The 18,981-nt window shown below is 38.5% G+C and overlaps 1 protein-coding gene and 1 long non-coding RNA gene across 14 annotated transcripts in view; both read right to left on the bottom strand.

Moving 5' to 3' along the window:
* Positions 1-5,496: 5,496 nt before the first annotated feature.
* Positions 5,497-12,151, bottom strand: LOC141049482 (uncharacterized). The gene is made up of 2 exons (XR_012220364.1): positions 11,682-12,151; positions 5,497-11,001 (listed from the first exon to the last, which is right to left on the bottom strand). It is a non-coding gene; the product is annotated as an uncharacterized lncRNA (long non-coding RNA).
* An 840-nt stretch (positions 12,152-12,991) lies between these two features.
* The window catches only part of AOPEP (aminopeptidase O (putative)), a 767,795-nt gene continuing 761,805 nt past the window's right edge, over positions 12,992-18,981 (bottom strand). For 12 of the 13 annotated variants that reach the window (XM_073545970.1, XM_073545966.1, XM_073545974.1 and 9 more), the window contains 2 exons: positions 16,473-16,559; positions 12,992-13,454 (listed from right to left, as the gene is read on the bottom strand). In XM_073545970.1, the coding sequence (XP_073402071.1) occupies positions 13,314-13,454; positions 16,473-16,559 (228 nt within the window). In that variant the 3' untranslated portion in view covers positions 12,992-13,313. Of the gene's footprint in view, positions 13,455-14,696; positions 15,802-16,472; positions 16,560-18,981 lie in introns of those variants that run through there. The other variant, XM_073545976.1, reaches the window with a different exon arrangement.

Consider the following 18,981-nt stretch of genomic DNA (forward strand, 5'->3'; position numbering starts at 1 on the left):
CATTATCCATACAGACATTAATGCATAGCTTGGCAAAATTGTAATGTCTACAAAGAGTGTGGTTTTAATGTCAGACTTTGAGGGTGACAGTGGAGAGTCCCCCAAATGATTAAGGTTATCTGATCATTAGAATGCTACCAGTGCAATCTACAGCAATCTCAATGCATATAAGGGAATGTTCACACAATACAAATTTGTGAAATTTCGGGGACTTTCTTAACATCTAAATAATGAGGTATTGCAACATGTGCATAGATTTCTACAAGCTAAACTTAGATAAATTAAACAGTTCTAGAAATGTCTATAACAAATCCGCAGTGAGTGAACATACTATAAGTATCCCCTTTCCTCAAACAAATATATATACAGTACAGTGCTCAGCATAGATAAGTACACCCCTTTGAAAAAGTATTAGATTTTATTCAATATCTCACTTAACACAAGGGCAAGTTATCAAATTTTGACAAGACTGCAGTTTTACTCAAATTAGTTGATGAAAATTGAATACAACCTACATAAAAAACTACTACACCTAGTATTTTGTATGATCTCCGTGATTTTGAAGAATAGCACCAAGTCTTTTAGGCAGGGAATAAAAAAGTTGGTGACATATTACATCATCTATTTTTTCCATTCTTTATGAACAATCTATTTAGAAGCCTGGATGCTGGATGTAGAGTGATGTTCAACTTGTCTCTTTAGAATATCCCATAGGTGTTCAGTTGAGTTAAGATCAGGAGACATAATTGGCCCCTGAATCACTTTTACTCTGTTCTTCAGAAATGCAACAGATGTGTTTAGTGGATCAATGTAATGTTGGAAAAGTGCCCATCTACCAAGGGCACAGAGTGATGATAGCATCAATGAAATGTAATTCCCTAACACCAGCAGCACTTATGCCGCCCTACTTGATGTCACTGCCACCACCTTGTTTCACTGTTGGCATCATGCATTTACAAAAATGCACGTGTACCAAGGCTTACGCAGTGATGGTAGCATCTTCTCTTTCAATATAGTGCAGTACATCTGTAAATTCTAAATTCATTTTTATAAACGCATAGAGCCTTCAGTGAAACATGGTGGAGGCAGTGTCCTTCTGTGGGTCTGTGAGTGTTGTTGGTGTTGAGGAGTTACATTTCATTGATATCATGAATTCACAGATGTACTGCTCTATATTTAAAGATATTCTACCATCATTCCATGCCCTTGGCAGATGCGCTTTTTTATAGCATAACAATTGTCCAAAACACACATCTGTGGCATTTTTGAAGAACTTGGTGAAAGTAATTCGATGGCCAAGTATGACTCCTGATCTTAACCCAACTGAAATACCTATGGGGAATTCTGAAGAGACAAGTTGAGTATCACTCTTCATCTAGTATCCAGGCTCTGAAAAAGGTTGTTCTTTAAGAATGGTGCGGTCCTTAAAAATCATGGAGGTCATTCAAAATAGTGGATGCATAGTTTTTGATGTGGGGTGTATGTATTTTTACATCAACTGATTTGAGTAAAAATGAAGATTTTGTAATGAAAGTTAGATTATTATCCTTACTTTCATATTATGGGTTAACAAAAATGTTCTATGAAACAAAGTCTTGTTTTAAAAGTGCTTTTAAAAGCATAAATGCTAATAATTATCAATCAAAAGTGATCAAACGAAAAATAATATTTGATGTGATAAAAAAATACCAAAATAGAAAAATAGAAATGCAGATTTAGAGAATGCTGAGACATACAAGTAGATACTTATCCATCATGCAATACCATTAGAAATGATTCTGATTGGCCCATTTTTTCTGCAGCAGGATAATGACCCAAAGCATACAGCAAATGTCATTAGGAGCCATGTTCAGGAAAAAGATCAAGGAGTCCTGGAAGGCATGATATGGCCCCAAAGAGCCCTGATCTCATCATCAACTACTCTAGGTATTACATGAAGAGACAGAAGGATCTGTACAAACCTACATTCACAGACTTGTGGTTAGTTCTCCAAGATGTTTGGACCAACGTCCCTTCAAAAGCTGTGTGCAAGTGTACATAGAAGAACTTACACTTTGCTGCTGTTTTCAAGTCAAAGGGTGGTACTGGTTATATCAAATATTGATTTGATTTACATTATTCTGTTGTTCATTCACTTTGTATTTTGTTAAGTGATAAAAGCAGTTATTTTTTAAAGCATTCCTACCTTGTGTTTTTTTCACATCCACATCTGCTGAAACCTATTGTACCGCGCTGTGTATAGATATCTGTGTTTATATATACATATACACATACATACAGAGTGGTGCTTGAAAGTTTGTGAATTCTTCAGAATTTTCCATGTTTCTATATAAATTTGATTTAAAACTACATCAGATTTTCACACACGTCCAAAACGTAGATAAAGAGCGCTAAATCAAACAAATTGGTCAAACATATTACATGGTCATTTTTTTATTGATGAAAATGAACCAATATCATGACAATGAATGACAAAAGTATTTGCTTTGCTTTCAGTAACAGGGCTGGTTAAGGTAAGGACTATGATTTGGCCATCTGAAAATTTGAACTTTGTATTTTTATTCTTTTTTTCATTTTTCTTCTTTCTTGTAAAACAAATTGAATGAAAGTGACAAACACACCTCTGCTTTTTACATCTATTTACTTGCACTGTGCTGCATTAAAATCAGAACATATTCATTCGGAGTACAGATGATAGCAATTAAAGGGTCAGCACCTGTCCCTTTTGAGTGCCGCACATATCAGAACAATCTAATGCAGCAGCTTATTCCCAGAGTCAGATGCTGAGCCTCTCCCTGCCATCATCTGTACTCCAAATGACTACATTCAGATATTTCAGCTAAAATAGACTAGAGAAAAGCAGGGGTTTGGAAGCCACTTATATGAAATTTGTTCACAGGAATGAAGACAAATCTTCTAATAAAATGACTTGCAAAGTTTCATTCATTTCCATGCTGGACGTTATAAAAAAAATAAATAAAAGTTTAGTTACTCTTTAAAGGGAATCTGTCACCCTTTTTTTTGACTATCAGCTGTCGGCAGTGACATCAGGGGCTTAACTACAGTATTCTGTAATGCTGTATATAAGCCCCTGATGTAACCTGAAAGATAAGAAAAACACGTTAAATTATATTCACCGGAGGGGGCGGTCCGGTCCCATGGGTGTCGCTGTCTGGTCCGGCTCCTCCCATCTTCATACGATGCCGTCCTCTTCTTCCCTTCCTGTAGTGGTTCTGGCGCAGGCGCACTGCTCTGCCCTATTGAGGGCAGAGCAGACCGCCCCCTCCGGTGAGTATAATCTAACGTGTTTTTCTTATCCTTCAGGTTACATCGGGGGCTTATCTACAGCATTACAGAATGCTGTAGATAAGCCCCTGATGTCAATGCCGGCAGCTGATAGGGCAAAAAAAGGGTGACAGATTCCCTTTAAACCTAAAAATCTACACAAGTTTTAAGTTGATCTCTGCATTAGTAGCATACAATACTTTTTACAAAAATGACAAACAATAAAATCTTCACGTGATCTAGTATACTAAACTGTCTTTTTCTTAAGACGTTGCGCTGAGAATATCTATATTGAGTTGCAGCAATCATTTTGATATTCATTTCCTGAGACACCATGCAATAAAATGTTTTGGAGTTTATTTTATAAGAAAACTATGAAACTAAAGAGTAACTTCTCTTTCAAAAAATGTTTGTTATGCCATAGTCAGGTCAGAAGTTTTAATGAAAATCTGAGTGTGTATTCAGTCTAATAGGACAGCTGCACTCAGCTGAGCATTTCTAATCCTTTATTTTACCATTTGCTTAGCACCTGTATGATAGTATCTGATAGAGCAGTTCCAGTACACTTTAAAGAGAACCTGACCATTGATACATGCTCTAAACTACCATATAGAACAGACTTAGTATAAGTGCCTTAAAAAATTTTTTATTAAATATATATATTTAAAAAAAACAAAAACAATAAAATTATGTAATCCATGATCCCCCTTCCTCAACATTCCTCAACACACACCTAATGAGGAAATTACAATACGAAACGTGCGTTGGGGTGACAGGATAATCACCATTAAAACCCGGTCTACACATGTAAGTTCTCACTCAGTATTTTATTACATGCCTCAGCAAAATATTTAAGCTATAGTACTTTATAACTTATGCACCTTAATAAGCATTGTTAATTCATATGTATCCATGTGTATAGGCATATACATAGGCTTACCATGGTTTAATATTGGTAAGAATTCCCTGCTTTAGAGCTTAGCAGCATCTGGTATAATTACATTTTATTTATTTTTTTTAAAATATGTATTCAATATTTTTGTTAAATGGCACTTATACTTAAAGGGGTTGTCCACTACTTTAAATTAACCCCTCAATGTATCCCCCCGGGGCCTCTAATGAATTTTGTAAAACCCTTATGTTGCCTATACTGCCTGTGAGCGGAGCGATCCGTGGCCGCTCACAGGCAGCATGTGACCCAGCACTGACGTCACGACAAGTGAGGCATGACTCAGCGCTGGGTCCCCACGGTGGGCGGGGTTACCCCCCGCATCACACCCAGCATCCACCGTGCACTTTCTCAATGAATGGGCGTGCGGTGTATGCCGGGTGTGACGCGGGGAATGACCCCGCCCGCAGCCTGGCAGTCGGCATGGAAGGAGGAAGTGGGACCCCTGGATGCCTCCAACAGCTGATGTGATGTCAGCGGAAGCAAGAGCCGGCTGCAGCCGGGGCTCACGTGCTGCCTTTGAGCGCCAGCAATAGCGCCGCTCACAGGCAGTATAGGCAAGATGAGGTATTTACAAAATTCATCAGGTGCCCCGGGGGGATACATTGGGGGTTAATTTAAAGTAGTGGACAACCCCTTTAATCTGTTCTATATGGTAGTTTAGATAATGTTATATAGTTGCAGTTCTAAGATACATGGGTCTTTGGTATATCCCAAAGCTGATACATTCTACCTGATCTACGGGCAGCATATTTCAGCGTTATATTTTTAACTATGAAACACTGCGGCATTTCAAAGAAAAAGTATTTTAAAAGTCTGCATGCATGTGTAGAGAGAGACCTGTCACTCAAGGGGAGCAGGCAGTGAGAAGCCACCAGGGACCCACCTATCCAACCAGTCTCCTGTGTGGCTCGGTGCCCAGCGGATATTAATCTATGTTTTTCTTTGAAACACTGCAGCATTTCATAGCTGAACATATATTACTGAAATCAGGCAGCATGCATCAGCTGTTAGGTTCCCTTTACGTTCGTCATTGCATGACTGAATTACTATGATACATGTATAAATCTGCCTAATCATATGGTAAGAGGAAACCTTTTGACATATGCTTGCCCATTGAGGACTATGGGCCAGTCGGCATACTTATGGACAGTACACCATAGTGTGAGCTTCGGCTCAGATGAACATAAAAGCCCCCATGTCTATTTTCATTTAGACAGATGGTCAAGAGTTTACAAAATGTATAAAGGAAAATCAAAAGAGATGGTACAAGAGTAAAAATTAATTTATTTATTATTATTGACTTGTAAGGAAAGGGGAACAGATAGAAAACTAGTAAAACATATTTATAGACTGTAATTAAAATATAGAAAACTTCTAGACATATATAGCATCTATAGAGATCAAATCTATTATTGACCTATATAGTCTTAAGGTGGCCATACAGAGAGAGCTGCAGGCAGACGCTTCTCCTTCTTGACATCTACAAAAATGTGCATGAGCCCTTGGTCTCCAGAGAATAAGGGTACACTGGGCGATTATAGGGAAACCAGCATTCTTAGATACAATTGGCTAGTGTAAACAGGCTTTCAATCAATTGCCAAAGGAGCAAAACACTTTTGTTGGGTGAAATGATTTTTAGCCTTGGTCAAAAATCATTGTTCTCGGCAGCACAAGACCTTGTATGAACAAGATCTGTGCTCAAGAGAACAATGACAGTCTATGTGCACAGAATGAGAATATTGATTATTCTGGGCGCATGGGAAGTCGACATGTCTGAACAGGTTATGACGCTGGATAGATAGCACCCTAACATAAGTGCCAGAAACCTCTGATCAGTGGATTATCTCCAGGCATAACAAAAGGATCAAGCGTTTAAATCCCACATGCACGATCCTTCTTCCCCCGACTACTTGTATCAGTTGAGAATCAGGAATCCTCATTCTTATTGGATATCACGCGATCCCGCCAAAATCAGCAGTTCAGCCATTTTTACTTTGAGGGCTTTAAGGCCACAGAAAAAACCTTGAACCCAGAAGGATTGGAGGAAGTAACTTTACATGTTTAGAATTCTCCCATCCATGCTGACCATCAGGTTTCCAATGATGTCTTTCCTAATAGTGGGATGAAAGCCCAAACGCCTTGTTTTATGGCGAGCAGGATTATACTACTCTCCAATGATGCTGGTAACGCAGGAAGGGCTTTGACTTCCAATCATTCATAATTAATACAACATAATTGGTTTGGGAGCACGGTGAATCCCAGAAGATACAGTTCAAAATAAAGAATAATTGCAGCTGAAGTAAGAATACAACATGAAGATAATAACAGTGAATATCTTAATAAATTATATATTAATGTAATAAAAATTTACTGAATCATAATCCAGATTTCTTGACTAAGGTGGTTTTACACCGATTTTTTTCAGGAAATTCTTGCTTTATTAGCCTGTGATTAAAAAAAGAAAAATAACTCTGGCTCTTTGAATAAAAATTGTACCATTTTTAAACATTTATTACAGCTTTCAATATTACTCCAAATGTTGAATGGTTTGGACAGTGTTTATTCTCTTTTTCATTTCATGTTCTTCTCTATAGGTAAAAAAAAAAAAAAAAATTCTGGAAACAATGCATGACAATGTAGAAGTCTATAAAATTCAAGATTATATTAGATGATATTAAAAAGACTTTCCACAGCCCTGAATAGTATAAAAAGTGTTTTATTTTTTTTGTGTGTGTGTGTGTTTTGCATCATAATCGGCAAGAGAAAGAGAAACTCGCAGTATTACAAATGTAAAATGTTTATGAGATGGTTTGAAAGCCAAACAGTGAGCAGGTCTGTAAGGGAGGGGTTAATCGGAAATTAACTTTTGTATTCTTGCCAAGATCTGTTGTCGGCTGAGGCTTTCAGTACGCTCAGGAAATGATCTTAAATTGCATGGAGTAAAATGTTATAATCTGATTTGTGCTATTAGCAGACATGTCCAAACTCCATACCGGATTCAGTCTGCACTTCCAGAAAATAAGTCAATTGTTGTCCATTAGACGGATAAGAGTGGTGCATAAAACAAAGCAGACAGAGTGCGGCATATGCAGCGCCATTATAACAAGTTAACCCTCTTGTGTCTTGTGCTGTAACACATCCTTCCTGCGCACAATAGGATGACGTCCACACAACATTATTTAACTAGAAAGCATTGTTTGTCCTCGTCTAATTTTAATGTGCGTGGCTGCGGCGCTCTATAATTATAATCGGTAATTGTCCCCAGGTTAATGCTGCTGCCGGCTGATTGTTTAACAGTCACATAATCCTTGCTTTGATGGGCAGGTCAATGAAACTCTATTAGCTAAAGGCTGGAATAGAAGTTCAACATAATAAAAATATGGACATTCTATGGAGTTTTTCCTGCAAGGGGAAATTGTACAATTTTTGACACGGATTGCGTGCAGACAAGTTACGCCATGGAGAAAGATACAAATTTTATCATTTTTTCTCTTAGCTCTATTTTATTGTTTCTTTATTCTTTTATAGCCATCATGTTTTGTAGTAACCAGGAACAGTATACTGAAAATACATGCGAGGGTACAGAGATGACTGTAAAATCAGAGTTTACATAATACATAGTCTTGGACTCACATGGGATAATTTTTAGTTTTTTTTTTGTGCATTTTTAAATTCAAAAGAGTATAACAAACAGATGTTAGAGATTTATATGAAAGGAAAGATATAATCTACCATTCACACAACATTTTTATAAAAGTCCATTTTATAGATGATTTTTAGAACTTCTTGATGTACTTGAGTTTACTTTAATCTTTCACAGCAGAATGAGTTAGGGTACCGTTACACATAGCGATGCTCCAGCGATCCAGACAACGATATGGATCGCTGGTGCATCGCTAAGTGGTCGCTAGTGAGCTGCCACACAGGCAGATCTCAGCAGCGACATCGCTGGGGTCAGGGGTCGATACTTACCTGTCAGACGCGGCGATCCTGACGTCCTCCCGCCCGCATCCATGCCTCGCTCGTCGGCGCCACAGGAAGCGCAGCAGGAAGTGGCCGACGAGAAATGATCCAGGACCTTCTCGCGCGATCAGCGATAGCCAGCGGGGGAGTCGGTCGGAGGTAAGTATCACATGCAGCGATATCGCAGTGTGTAACGGGGGCTTTAGGTGTGGTGCTAACTTATAGGAATAAAATACAAAACAAATAGGCATTATTCAGACTGAGAGGCCATGTGCAAACGACATCTTTTTCAGGTGAATTCTGCCTGGAATCCACTTGAAAATATGCTATAAAAGCAGCCCATAAAATGAACATAGGGCACAGCAATGTTAAGACGCCATTGCTGTGCACATGTTCTGTCTTCCTTTAACTGCTTCAGGGTTTGGAAATTGAGAAATCGTGAAATGCTCACTTAACAGTATAGAGTGAAAGCTGCTGGCAGTGGAGCCGCCACAGGAAGGATGAAATTGGGGGAATTCATCAATTACTTTACACCATAGTTGTATAAAAACATTACAACTATTTGTGCTGGGCTGGCCACTTTTCCCAGAAAAAATGTGAGCGGTGGTTAACAGGAAGGAACATGTCCAACCAAGCCTTATACATTTACTTTAATTTGCACCAGAAATTTAGGACATTTTATTGCAGTGAGATTCTGATCAAAGCTGGTGCATAAAACAGCAGTCTTGATGAATTTCACCCTATTTTTGCTTAAAAAGTATATAATACAGTGTCACATGGCTTCATAGTATGGCTTTGTTGTGTTTTCTTCTTTCATTCACTACACTTGATGTTATTAGAGGCAAAAGTTTTAGTCAAACTTGTATTATAGGTTTAGAGTCTAGTTCCAAATAATTACCAGCAGTGTCATTTTCCAGAAGCAAAAATGCCAAGGGTTAGTCTGTTAAGTAAGAAAGCCATTATTGGTACATATAATGGTCATTCCCAGGACAAATGGTACTACCCAGTCCTTCTTGCTGCACTGGGTAGTATATGGATTGATCATTTAATTCTGATATTATCATAAATCTAGATATTTAACTAATCGGAAGAACCAAAACCAGACAACATGACCTGGATAAATACAAAATACTGATAAGTTGTTCACTCCAATAAAAGAGTAGTAAATAATCCATTTTTAGATTAAATTAAGAATTTACTAGAATTAGTAAAAATGTAAATTACCAAATAAAAGTAAAGCAGATCAGAGCACTTTAAGATGTTACACATCGATTTCTAGAGCCAAGACAAATTTCCACTGTATAGAAATCTACTGATCATTAGCATCACTGAGACATTACAACATTACATGGATTCATTACATTTCTTCTCCTGTTATACATGTTCAAAAAGTCTATAATAAGGATTTTGTTAAATGTTAATACACGTACAATTCTAAGAAGAAATGTCACTATATTATGGAAAGAATTTAATATTTAGTATAGAAAAAAATGCATTTGCTGTCAATGTAAAACAATACTTTAGTACAACATAGTAACAATAACGTTAACACAGGAATGAAAACAGCTAACATTCATCAAACCTAACGTTGCTTTATCTTGTGGAGATTTTCAGCACATTGGAACAGTTGTCTTATTGCTCAAGGGCCCGACTCCTGTTCCTGCTGAACTGAGCCAGTGTTTAGGGTAGAACTGATATCAGTTCAGTAGGCACAAGAGGACGGGTCCATCGTATGTGCAGGACAGCAGGAAGTGGAAAATGTTGTACAGCTACAAATGCACCACGACTGATCCAAGGTCTCGCAAAGTTGCTGGAATAATCTAGATGACACAGTTTGGTCACACTCCGATTCATCGGGTAACACTAGCCTCCGATATCCAATGACAATATATATCACAAGAACAAAAAGATTATTTCGCTACATTCTTTGCCCCTTTTTTCTGGCAGATTTCCATCCTCCAGATATGTCCATACAGGCCGCAGTATAACATAGCACCGTCATCCTGTGCCGGCTCCATCTCTCCCTCTCTTCAGGTGCAGAACTTAGCCACTGTGAACAAAGAGGAAATTAATCACTGTTCACCAATCAGCTAAGCTCTGCACCTTGCTAGAAAGGCCAACGCCGAGAGTGTAAAGTGCGCTCTCATTCTCTGCCCTCAAAGGCTTGTAACACTCTTCTTTCTTCAGTATGTTTACGTTTATGGTCCCAATTTGTGAAGAGAGCTGGTGTTTCCATTGCAGCAGCCAAGGACATGGCTGTGTGGTAATCCCTGGCAATGTGATTTTAATCTTAACTCACAAATCAGCATGCCAGGAACCCAAACAGCCACATCACTACTACAAAACAGAAAATTACACAAACTATTTCCTTTCATCTTCCATGGCCATAATTCCACACACTACATGTAATCATGAGAAAGATCTTGGAAGAGACTGCTATTTTGTGTCAGTTACAGGGATTCAAAACCGATGTGGTCTGTAGGGAGTAGATGTTAACTGTATAAAGGGAAAGTTATGCTGTTAACTCTTCATAGGGCTGTTAAAAAGAAAAAAATTGTTATACACATACAAAGCTCATTCTGTAGTGTTCCTCAGTTTCCTCATTGCTGTTGTAAACTCTTACTTGTGTTTCTTTCTTTCTTTCAAGGACCGATATGACACATTAGCACAACATGCACAGTGATACAAGCAGACCAGGGGTGGACATAGGACATACCGCCGGTGCACCTGCACCGGAGCCCAGAGGTGGAGGGGGCCCAGACACACTTCCTGCACAGGGGTCACAAGGTGTCAGTGTCCACCTGTGAAGCAGACATGACATAATTGCAGATATTGAAACACTCAAGAACACAGCAGAATGAGAACACAATATAATCTAGTAGGTGAAATAACTAAATGTCAGCTGAACATTGTTTGACTGACCACAAACTCTCCCCAGCCACCCTACAAATGCATGCTCAGATGAGCATCCATGAGCTTATCTCCAAAGAGAACAGAAGGATCAGACAATTCAATTTCAACTACACCATAATTATCTCCCCCAACATCATCTGTTGAGGAAGAGTCAGGAGGTATTTTACCAGCATTAATAAAGATACCCCCAGTATGTCTGTCCTATCCTGGTCTATACTCACTAAAACTGACGCACTATCCTGGCAATGTGACAGTCCTTCCTCTCAATTGCGGCATGCATGAGATCTACAAACAGGGTTCAAACCCTATTGAAGAAACTGGTGTGGGCTAAAAAGACATTTCAGATAGAAATCATGCTCAACACAGCTCTTAAGCTCCATCAACTTTTTCCAACATATTCATATGTCAGGAAAAGTGGTGCAGAGACTTAAGTATTAATGGCAAATTTTCCCATTCTATTTTAGGGCAATAAGCGGCCATAAATGAACTTGAAAAACTTTTTCACTTTCTATGCATGATAAACATTCAGCCTATCACCTCTACAGGAATGCATTTTGGATTATCTCACCTACATATTCTCTCCATAGCTAATGCTAAAAATTCACAAATGGCTTTTCCCTGCGAAGGAGAGTTAAGAATTTAATTGCAAGCTCTAATGGAGTGTTCATTACATCCATCCATGCAACTCTAAGTGAAATGATATTAGTCACTAGAATTGGTTCAAGCAATGCTGTGGCGTCTCTGTCCTTCCATACGTCTACATCACACATTTTTCTGTGTCCAAAGTCAAAATCTCTAGATAAGGGGAACCCTCCACATCGACGAGGACAACGAGTCTGTTGATTGTGTTATTTCATTAGACAAGTATCTGAAGTATGCTGCACTACAGAAGACCTTCATACCAAACCAAATGAATATGTGTTACACTTTCATGTGCAAACAGCACCGAGGTTACCTCAGGGTATTCAAATATTGCTCCTGTGATGCCTGACACTAAAACTTCATTTCAATGAGTAACTTAAAAAAAAAAATGAAGTGTTTTCGCATTATTCACTAGTTGTATGATGATTATGAGTAAGCATCATATATATTATAATATATATATATATATATATATATATATATATATATATATATATACACATACACACACACGTATATATACACATACATACAGTGGCGGACGTAGACTGGAAAAGGGCCCCTGTATAATGACAGTACATTGGTCCCTTTATGTGTCTGTGACAGAAACTGCTTGTGGGTGTGTATTATGTATGTGTCAAATACAAAATTGGATACATTATCCCAAAAGTCTTACAGTATTTTGCAAAGACTATCCTACTATTGAATGATGAGACCAAGTTCAGTTTATGGTACTAAATATATATACGTGTACACCCTTATGCAAATTTCATCAACGACTCTACTTTCTCATAAAAAGTCACTACATTATCATGACATGTTAGCAAAACTCTCCACAAGATTTCATTCACATCACAACCACAGACATGTACAGCATTAACCTCTCCCAACAGAGTATCAAAATGGTTTTTATGCTGGGTCCACAAGAGTGTATTTCACGGTCTGGATTATGGCTTTCCTGTCCCAAACTTACAGCCTCACATATATAGATATGTAGAGCCAAGAAAAAAAATAAGGAAACGTCTGTATACAAAACTGTCCATTGTATCACACAATAGTGTGAATAAAGACTGGATCTGACATCTATACAAATCTTGTATACTGTACCTATGAGCAGCCATACATTAGTCATTTAAAGTAAAAATCTCCAATTCTATAATATTGTACTTTCATATCTCAACTTTTACTGTAAAGGATGGGAATCATTTGGAGACACAAAGATATGTAGGCACGTGATAAATTTATAGAAAGTAGTAAAAGGATTTTATTTTTAACTACTGCATAGAAATGTAAAAATGCTGGATGATACATTACAGACAGTCTGAGACTAGGATTACCTACTATCTTTCAACTTGCACTTGAAACATGCCACACAGACTTAGCTTCTAACATTGAGGTAATGTGCTGGAGGCCAGGCTCCTAGTACGGCCTTGTTCTAGAACAAGTAATTCACCCATGGTTCACAACTTAATCCTATCCAGTTTAACTTGCATTAACATGACCACACTGAGAGTTTGGCCGTTTTCAGTCACAGCATTGTTCTATGGAAGTCAATCCATTAAAACAACATTTCTCCCACCACTTTTACACAGGATACATCCATTTGATCTTTGACAGCAGTAAAGCATCTGTGTGCAAGTTCTTGCTGTCTGGCATCCTCGTTCACCATTAATTCTCCATAGAGATACACACCCATGGCCTGTTAAGAAGAAAAGAACAAGTAAACACTTCAGTAAAAAGAAGATTCTGTAGTCAAACACACTTATAGAGTTCCCATCCCATTCTCACCCCATTAAGACTACACCCTTTATTACTCACAAAATAGCCAAGACTTTAAAAGGTTTCCATAAAGAAATCCAAATTACGACACCATGATGTATGGGCATAACAACCCAAAGAAAGCTCGGTCTATGTACAGCAGGCTTCATATATACATCCAGTTATGCTGCAAATTTGTAAGTAGGCAACAATGCCTCACAAGTAAAATTAGCTTTATTAAACTCAGTTTCCAGTTTTTTTAATGCCAATATCTTTATGAATGTATGACTTTATGACTATTATACAAGGAAACATATTTGCTCACTAACATTTCCAAAACCAACTAAAATGTATTGACCAAAAATAGAAAAGTACTGTCATTTCTTCAGTTTACCCCATCAAAAGGTTTCACTTTAATCTTGAATAATACCTGGATTTTGAAACCAGAGAAAAAAATTCACACCATATGATTCTTCTGATAGCAGCTATCATGTAATCTAGCATTAAAGTGGTAGAAGTAGATGAGTTGGCACCAAAGGCAAGAATGTTAACCAATTTCAAAACATGTCCCTTCGCACATAAAGTAAAGGTGCTCACCCATAGACATTACAACAATGTTGAATGAATCTTCCGATCTCAAGCATCTTAAAGATGTTTTCTGTTCTTCTGAGAAAAGTCTTCAGTTGCTCTACTGTGCATATTCAAAACTGACGTTTTAGGCCTTGCTCAATTCACTTTTATTGAGAGATGCCAAGGAAGTCTAGTCGTAGACTTCTAGATCCATACTCTGTAAAGCTGGAGTCACACATAGCGACTTACCAGCGATCCTGACAACGATATCAAGGTGTCAGGATAGCTGGTAAGTCGCTATGTGATCACTGGTGAGCTGTCACACAGACAGCTTCACCAGCGATTAGCACAGCGACGCCGAGCGCGCGGCATCGCTGTGTTCGTTAGCGCTGATGCCATCCCTGTAAAAAAATAGAATTAAATAAAAAATATTGTTATTCTCACCTTCTGACGTCCCGTGCAGCCATCCTGCCTCTCTCCATGCTCCCGGCCCCAGTAATAATTTGCGAGAATGACCGCGAGAATGTCACAGTCTCAAGGGAGCGCGACGTCTCGCGGTCATTCGTGCAAAGGATCACTGGGACCGGGAGCGTGGAGAGAGGCGGGATGGCTGCGCAGGATGTCGGAAGGTAAGAATATTTTTCATTTTTTTTATTATTTTTTACAGCTGATCGCTGGTCTCCCGCCTGTCACACGCAGCGCTGCGTGCTGACCAGCGACGAAAAAATGTCCAGAGGTTTCTTGCAGTGATCAGTGATACCGGCAGGGGGGCCGGTCGCTGATCGCTGTCACACACAGCGATCTCGCTGGTGAGATCGCTGTTACGTCACAAAAGTTGTGACTCAGCAGCGATCTCGCTAGCGAGATTGCTATGTGTGACTCCAGCTTAAGGATCTAGAAGTCTGCAATCAGAGTGCGTACACACTTATCAGATGACCTTTTAAAAGAAAGGATTGATAATCTTGAATTTTAACAGCCATTCCTTCTCTTTTTCAAAATACTCTTGCACGCTTTGCCACACAAAGTTTAGGGAAACGAGTTTAATAGATGTTCAATAATCAAGCATTTGACTGACAGCTATTGAAGGAGTATGGAACTTTAAAATAGTACATTATTACAAGTTACAGGATAATTTGCTATGATATATTTTCTGTAAATTGCAAATAGTAGAATTGATTTATAAAACATACATAAGTTTTCTTTCGGCATGAACCACTTTCTAAATCACTTCTTGTAGATTCAAGAGAAATTAGAAAAGTCAGTAATATAAGTCTACGACGACAAAGACTGGGTCGTCATAGTCTGACTACAGTGCAGTAGTTCATTGGCTTCACCTGTGCGTGCCAAGCACAGAACACTACGTGGGTTATTGGCCATGCACCTTATTACCATCATGTGGCTGGAAGGTGTGAACCCAATCTAAAAATCTTGGACCCCATCAGACCATAAAACAAGCAATTCTCTTCAAATGGAGCATGTGAACAATGTTGTAAGGGCTTCAAATTCATAACTCACAACATATCAGTAGAGCAACCAAAGAACTGCAGGTCTCTCTTGAGTAATAAAAGGGTTGTCACCTTTCAGAAAATCTTTGTTCTTAGCTGCAGTTTGTTATTAAAAACACAAATATCCCTTGACATTGGTACTTCCTTTACCGGGTCCAGTACATATGCTTAGGTTTCTTCATGTAATTTTCATTTTTGTTTAAGGATCAGAAACTATAATAATGAGGCACATAAAATTAATAATGAGTATCAAATCAGTGTAGCTTTTACTCATGCTTCATTCTATGCTTGCCATGCAAAATTCATCTCAGGATACTAGGGTACTGCCTCATGTGCCACAACCATTCAGCTTGACCTTTGTTGTTATACCTCCTCTGTAATTATCCAATACATGTGAATAACTCCCAGCACACAACTGTGATAAATGTGGGACATAAAATTCTGGTCCATCATTTCTAATTCCATTAACGTATTTCAACCTTCCACTGTTTCACACAGGAACAATTTCATTGATATATTATTAATATAAGACGGGTATTAAGAAATGAAGCAAATATAAAATGTACATTGTGAAAGTCAGGGATCAGTCGCAGAATGTATTTCATTTCGCCTAAATGTGATCATGAGGAGGTTATCATCAAAAACCTACATGTAGATGTGTTTGTCAGAAATAATATTGGTCAGACATCTATATACTGTATTATGCATGTTTCAACTATAGAAGAAGAGGCATTAGTGTGATGCTTATTGTTTTCTAACCTTACAAAACTTGTAACACCTATGGGAACATTCACTTACAGGAAAATTACTGGTAGTCTACCATGAGAACAAGGAGAACATTGTGTAAGATGAATAGTACACAACTCAAGAAGGGGTTTACACACCTGGTCCTGGAGTAGAAATGTCTCCACATCCTTGTAAGATGCGGTATACTTATGTTTTATAACCAGCTCACACCATCTATGTCGGACCTGTAAAAGAAATCATAAATTAGTTATGGACAGGCAATGTACAATTTTCTTGTTTAGTGCATATAGTAATTTGGGCACAAAGATATAATAACCACACACGTGTTTGCATAAAGCATCGAGTATTGAGATCACAATATAATACATAGTATTTCTACAATACAGTATTAATGGGATTGGAGTTTCCCACATTACTGGTGCCCTTGTGGTGGCTGCCAGCAAGAATCATTTAAGAATGGTATTTTGTAGGAAAGCACATAATTTGGAGCTGTACATAAGAAACACCAAACTCTTACCCACCCTCTAAATATGTATGATACATTTAGAGGAACAGAGTGACAGACTTAAGATTGGCAAAAGGTGAATATTCATCTCAATTTTTTTCAATGAGCTTAAGTACATTGAGGACTTCAGTAAAGAAGTTAATAGCTAGAATCACCTTTTTAAGAGCAAATCAATACGACTGTCAACTTGAGACATGAGTACACGCAAAAAAACGGTGACACGGGAAAAATTACGTTACAGTCTTTGTTAAAATTTCAAAATCTCTGCAAAAGCAAATATTTATAAGCAAATCTAGAATTCCATAATCTGCAGCAAATCAATTCTTTCAGCACTTTTGCAGCATTTCCTACTCTTTCAAATTAATTGGGAAAAAAAACACAAGTAAAAACGCATCAAAAATGCAAGCATTTTAGGCAGCATTTTTCATGCCAACATTCAGCAGAAAAATCATCTGCAAATACTCAAATAGTGCATGTACCTTAAAAATACACGACATGTATCAATCAGCGAGAACCACTATAAATCTGGTACATTTTAACCCCACTTAGTCTACGTATGCACTGTTTAAGAATTCTACCGCGCTGATAAATGGGCCCCATTTTGCATGTCCAAATGATATACATACAGAATCAGGCCCAGCTTCTATTGATTACCTAGATTTATGAGTTATATATTCTGTATGCTAGAGTATAAAATGGATCAATGACCACATAGAAGTGTATAATATGCACAGTGCTGAGAGAAAGGGTCATATACTGCCTGACTGCACACAGTCTACACAATCTAGTGAGATGGATGTATTAAGCCAATTGCCTTTATGTTACACATATAATAATATATAGTATATTAACAGCAGTACATTACACACGTCCGGATAGCAAGGTGTGAATACTCAAGCTCGGAAGGTTAAGTGATTCCACCATGATAGGGCATTTTCAATAAAATGGGCTCTGGAATTTGGAAAGAAGCTGCATTAGTGTGTATGTGATGCGTAAAGTAAATAGTGCAAGACATTAATCTTCCATAAAGGGCCACGGAGACGGTTATAAAGGATAAACAAGATTAAGTAAGCATCGAACATAAACATAATGTCAGCATCCAGAGTGTTTCCTTATGTATGCTGACGGCTTAGCGCTCCTCTAACCATTTATCATATCTGAGCAGAGGAGCATCTCGTAGGCTTTGCATGTGCAGTTCCTGGACTTGACCAGACATGCATAGTGGACGTAAAGACGGCATATTCCTGCTAATATACAGCCGCTGATAGCGCTCCTTTCCAATCTTCATTACGTTTAATGAGTGATAAATGAGACAAATCGCTTTGGGGAATATTTTATTTCTAATATCAGATATCTGTAAGTTATCTCTGGCAATAGCTGTTATTTTGGGCGGGTTCATTCAAGAGTAAGAAAAAACGTCCCTTTCCATCCTGAAAAAAAATGGATGATTTTTATTGTCACCTGTATTCCCGACCTACGCCATCTTTGTGTCGTCTGTATGTCCGTTTTATTTTCACATCTGTAGACCAAATAATTTTTCCTATGTTAATCCCTTAAAAAATAGATGCAATACCGATCCATATGATATGCGGTTTTTTTTTGTGCACCAATAGACTTGAACAGTCAACTTTCATCAGATGAACAGAAGAGGATAATGCATGTTGTGATTTTTTTTCACACCAACTCTCGGTTTGTGTGAAAAAACAATCATCTGGACAGTTCTATTGAAATAAATTGGTCCACGTGATGTCTGAGTGCTGTCAGATTTCAACACGGACGGCACGCATACATAGAATACTCTCATCGGATCTTGGTCTGAAGGTACTGTCACACTTAGCGATGTACCAGCGATCCCGACCAGCGATATGACGCGGTCAGGATCGCTGGTACATTGCTAAGTGGTCGCTAGTGAGCTGCCACACAGGCAGATCTCACTAGCGACATCGCTGGGGACGGGGGTCGCTACTTACCTGTCACACTAGGCGATCCTGCGTCTTCCCGCCCGGCTCCACGCTCGTCGCTCGTCTCTCCACAGGAAGCGCCGCAGGAAGCTGACGACGAGAAACAGTCCAGGACGTTCTCGCACGATCAGCGATAACCAGTGGGGGAGCCGGTCGGAGGTAAGTGTCAGACACAGCGAT

Source organism: Dendrobates tinctorius, unplaced genomic scaffold, assembly GCF_039654945.1.
Source record: "Dendrobates tinctorius isolate UK_male_01 unplaced genomic scaffold, ASM3965494v1 ptg000144l, whole genome shotgun sequence".
NCBI classification, from domain to species: Eukaryota; Metazoa; Chordata; class Amphibia; order Anura; family Dendrobatidae; genus Dendrobates; species Dendrobates tinctorius.